This window comes from Limulus polyphemus, unplaced genomic scaffold, assembly GCF_000517525.1.
Source record: "Limulus polyphemus unplaced genomic scaffold, Limulus_polyphemus-2.1.2 Scaffold3309, whole genome shotgun sequence".
Lineage (NCBI taxonomy): Eukaryota > Metazoa > Arthropoda > Merostomata > Xiphosura > Limulidae > Limulus > Limulus polyphemus.
In genome coordinates, this window is record NW_013668919.1 from 131,215 (window position 1) to 136,661 (window position 5,447).

The window sequence follows — 5,447 nt, forward strand, 5'->3', positions numbered from 1 at the left end:
ATTAAATTATAAATATATCAATTCATATGAATATGACTGAAAAATTTCATTTTTTTCTGAAAAGGTGGTGTCTATTTACTTGTGACCACGCTGTGTGCGTCCGCGCTTAAGTTTTAGTAAGAGTAACAAGACCGCAAAATAGATAGTTTAGTTTGTTTTTGGATATTTAAATAAGGATACTCAAGGGCTATCTACGCTATTCGTCCCTAACTTTGAACTGATAAACTAGAGGGAAGGCAGGTAATTAATAGCACCCACCGCCAACTCTTGGGCTATTCTTGTCTGGCCGAAGAGTTGGATTTGACTGTTGTCATTATAACGTCCCCAAAGTGCGTGAAGTGCAATTTTTTTGGCAGTAACGGAATGCGCTTGACACCCAGATCTATAGTCCAATACGCTAACTACTGGGCTACGCTCGGCCCAGTTTAGTTTGAGTACAGACACACTCAATCATTACGAAGGTTTAGTATGAGAAAAGATTATGACATAAATAAAATGACATTGAAAAATTTAGTATGCGTAAAGACACTACAGAAAATAGGATTTAGTAAGAATTAAAACAGTGTGGGAAAGAGGATTTGATAAAAGTAAAGAAATATAGAAAAAACGAGCAAGAATGAGGATTTAATGAGAGTAAAGACATTGTGGAAATTAGGAATTAGTAAGAATATTGGTTAAGAAGGATGAGCAAGACACTGCGAAAATGAGGATTTAGCTTGTGTAAAAACACTGTGAAAAAAGAAATATTAGATAAAGACACTACTTAAAATAGGGTTTAGTAAGAATAAAATATTACGGAAAAGAGAATGTGGGATTTTGTAATGTAAAAAGGGTTGAAGTTCATGTACGCTAGCCGTACCATTTTGAAATGATAAACTAGAGGGAAGGCAGCTAATCAACGTTATCCACCACCAACTCTGGGGGTAGTCTTTACCAACAAATAGTGGGATTGATCTCACACTGTGACGCCCCCACGGCTGAAAGGGCGAGCATCTTCGTGACGGGGGTTGATCCCCCGACCCGCAGATTGCAAGTCGAACACCCTAACCATCATGCCATATCAGGCCTAAGAAAAAACAAAATGGTTTAGTAAAAATAAGTACAATGGAAATAAACATGAAAATAATAAGTAAAAATGTTGTTGTTGTTTAAACAAAGCCATATTAGGCTATCTGCTGTTTCCACCGTGGGGAATTAGCGCTGTTATCCGTAAACTTACCACTATTCCACTGGGGGACAAGTGAAAAGGATTTACTAAAAGAGTGTTTTTTAACGTAATAACAAGAAACTTACCTATTTACATTTGGAAGACGACAACTGTTCGAGTGGGCCAAAAAAAAAACAACAAATAAACCAGCAAGCAAATAATCACATAAGACGAAAACAGCAAGTAATTAATTATGTAAGACGATAAACACAGCAAGTAATTAATTATGTAAGACAATAAACACAGCAAGTAATTAATTATGTAAGACGATAAACATAGCAAGTAATTAATTATGTAAGACGATAAACATAGCAAGAAATTAATTATGTAAGACGATAAACATAGCAAGTAATTAATTATGTAAGACGATAAACATAGCAGGTAATTAATTATGTAAGACGATAAACACAGCAAGTAATTAATTATGTAAGACGATAAACACAGCAAGTAATTAATTATGTAAGACGATAAACACAGCAAGTAATTAATTATGTAAGACGATAAACACAGCAAGTAATTAATTATGTAAGACAATAAACACAGCAAGTAATTAATTATGTAAGACGATAAACATAGCAAGAAATTAATTATGTAAGACGATAAACACAGCAAGTAATTAATTATGTAAGACGATAAACACAGCAAGTAATTAATTATGTAAGACAATAAACACAGCAAGTAATTAATTATGTAAGACGATAAACACAGCATGTAATTAATTATGTAAGACGATAAACATAGCAAGTAATTAATTATGATATTACTTGCTGGTGCATTTCGTTTAAGCTTTGTTATAGAGATTTCAACAAGTTGATATGATTGTAGATTAAAATGATTTCTCGAATTTTTATTGCATATGAAAACATTTATTTATTCTATCCTTAAGTCGAGATGAATTCAGCAAGTCAGATTCACCTTATCATTCGCGAGTCAGATTTGCTATCATCTATTCACAATAGAGGTTCAATAAATGTTAATATTTTTTTTTGTTTTAGAATTTTCATGCAAAGTTATCTTGTAACCGTCCTTAATTTTGAACTGATTAATTTCAGGGAGGGCTACTAGTCGACAGTTCCCACCGCCAATGCTTAGGCTACTCTTGTCTGACCCAATCGTGGGATTTGACCATCATACTTATAGCTTACCCACGGCCCCATAGTGCAGAACGCATTTTAGCAGCAACAGTATGCGCACCATGAACTCTCGGATTCACAGTTCGGACATGCTAACCAATAGATCACGGGTGAAAGTTCAAACAATATAAAGATTCATGTTACAAAAACTACAGTGTATAGGTTGCGGGGATGCATCGAAGTCATCAAACATCGGTGTAAAAATATTCACTTATAGGACTGCCAATTTTACAAATCCGAATAAAACATAAATACGATATTTGAGACCAATAACACTTTCAACGGATTACAGTCTGAAAGGTGATTAAAGTATTTCGCAGAAAAACTTTGGGTCAAATATTTCCACAAGTATACTTTAAAAATATAAAACTAACTTAACTCTTGTTTGAGCTATGGAAGTGAGAAAAGGGAATTCTAAAGTGTAACATAATCCCTTCAGATGGCGCTTCCATCTTTTGCTATCATACTCATTTGTCGTATCATTGATCATTTAGCTTTGCTAAAGCATTGTACAATGTGTTATTACATTTTATTTAAAGTTCATAATATCCTAAAAATAAGCTGGAAAATTTAAAGAAATTTTCACTAAAGCAAGTATCAAATTACAAACGAAAATTATAGTTTCAATGAGCAATTCTTCTGTTCAATTAGCATATACTATAATGGGGCTTGAGTTCACATCGCATTTTCTCAGCTATTCGTGTATAATATTATTTTAAAACAATTTAAACATATTTAAAATAACTTACATGTTCTTGTGAATTTATACTAGAAATTTTATTATCTTATACACACACACACGTAGTTTTAGGCTTAATCTTGACGTTTACAAAGACTACGTAACTTACAAGTTGTTTAAGGGTATAACTCTTATTCCTGTCAGTGATCCACTCACAGCTATGGCTCCTCCGACAGGGATGAAGAGGACAAGGCCGAGAAGGTTGAGTGATAGGCGGAGAACGATGGCGTTTTTTTCGGCAATGACAGCTATGTGGAAGAGATCGACCGGAGCCAGTGTAGTAGAAATGGTGGTGATAGCGATAAATATCCGCCATCTTGTTTAACAGTGGCTCAGGATTCTGGTGTTAATGTAGATTTATCCAAGGAAGATAACCGACTCACGAATTAATAGCTCGCAAGCCTTTTTGATTTTGTCTACAGAAAGATCTAACTAATACTGAGTACATAAGCCGTCACAGTGTAATTCACACAACAAATTCTTTGAAAAGCGCTATTTTTTTGACAAATCAATTATTCCTTAAGGTTGAACACGCACTTTTTGTTCTAAAACCGAGCTTTATCCATCTTACTATTAACCGATATCTAACTGGATGATATGCAGTTGGTACTATAGTAATACCAGTGTAAAACAGATTGAATAAAGATATGTTCGTGCCTATTATTATTATCGTTCCAAACAGGTTAACTTTCTGGAGAAATAATTAATTGTATAATCCTGAACAAGAGATGATGCTACAGGAAACAAACCTCGTCGTAATGCCACGACCACAACACATCTAATCACTATACAATCTTAAGTGCATAACTGGTGAGAGACGTAAACTATAAAGCACGTGAAATATACACTTAAACAACAACATATCACATAAGTTACTCGAAGAATGCTTCTGATTCCACCAGAAATCACTGAGACGTGGATTCTCGCCGAGTTGCTTCTATAAAGGACTGGTATGATTAAAACATTCTTCTTCACAAACATCTACAAAACTCCTCATGCACAGCGAAAGTACCAGTTTTAAGAGGACAAAGGCTTTAAATCACTACAAAGAATTATGGGACGGGTGGGAAGGATGCAATTAATGTCAGCCTTCTTATTTCAGTGTGCATGCGTATTTATTTCAGTAATCTAATAGGGTCACACACATTCCAAAACTTATTTACGGCATCTTGCATCGCTGATTTTGATGAGGTAATTATCGGTAGCGCAGCAAGAAGCAAAGATAGCATGTAAAGGATGCATAATAAAGTTCGCAGAGGGTCTCTCGAGAAGTACTGGCTCAGTCAGATACCATTCGAGCCTTGAAGGACGTTTCGAATATTACCTGATATCGCTGCTAAATGCGCGAAGCGGTTGAGAATGAGTGTTTTTGTCAGAAAACGTAAAACACTGAAGACAGTTACACTGGCAGCGTATTCACACAATCGTGCATTTGTATATCTATATATATTTATCTGTCTATCTACCTATATATGTATGTATATGTAGAAAATGTAGTTATAAAGGCATATACATATATATAGCTACATCTTCTTGTTTTGCGGTGTTTCCATGGTTGACCTACTTTCTAAACAAATGCACGTGACGTTTAATGTATCCTCTTACCTATCTTCATGAAAATCAGAAATTATAGTGTCATATAACACACGCGTATGTGACCGGTGGGCCCATAGACAATGAGGCACTGCTGTTGTTGACGTGAATTAGTGTGTATAATAATATTACAAATGGAATGTAATAACTTGTAAGGGAAAAATATATATCCAAGGATATGTACATATACACATACATAAATGTGTGTGTGTGTGTGTGACTGTGTATAATTAATATAAATATATATGTATGTATAGAAGAACGTCACATATGTAATGTATTTCAAAGGGTTAATCATAATTGATTCTCCTTCTTGAATATGAATGTTGGAAACTATTTCAAGAATTTTTCTATTTTCATAAACAACTGGTTATCATATAACATTACAGAACAGGTTTCAAATATACACAAGAAAGAGGCAGAGAGAAATGTGTCAGGTGATTAAATGGTGTTGGTATTATATATGTATTTTTGAAAATAGGTCATACTCTTTTTTTAAGTCCTTTTCAGTCCATGTAGGTATATCAAATAGAAATAATTTATCCAAAACTTTAACTATGTTTAGTCTTGTGTAGTCGCACATTCTATGAAGAATATAATTAACTTTACATACTAAGTTAAACTTTTGTCAAATTCAAAGGTTATGTTAATCTTTTAAAAAACTTTTTTATTAATTTTTGTCTGAATTATGCCACTTTAGCTAGTTTCAGTTTTACATGACAAAGAAAATAATGTGTGTGTGTATAAAAGTTTAGCTAGTTTCAGTTTTACATGA

At 33.8% G+C, this 5,447-nt stretch overlaps 1 protein-coding gene across 1 annotated transcript in view; it reads right to left on the bottom strand.

Annotated features, from left to right (window-relative positions):
• Window positions 1-3,557, bottom strand: part of LOC106469108 (WD repeat-containing protein 47-like) — a 29,290-nt gene extending 25,733 nt beyond the window's left edge. Inside the window, exon 1 of the mRNA XM_022397534.1 lies at window positions 3,189-3,557. Coding sequence (XP_022253242.1) covers window positions 3,189-3,395 — 207 coding nt within the window. The 5' untranslated portion in view covers window positions 3,396-3,557. The remainder of the gene's footprint in view (window positions 1-3,188) is intronic.
• Between the last annotated feature and the right edge of the window lie 1,890 nt (window positions 3,558-5,447).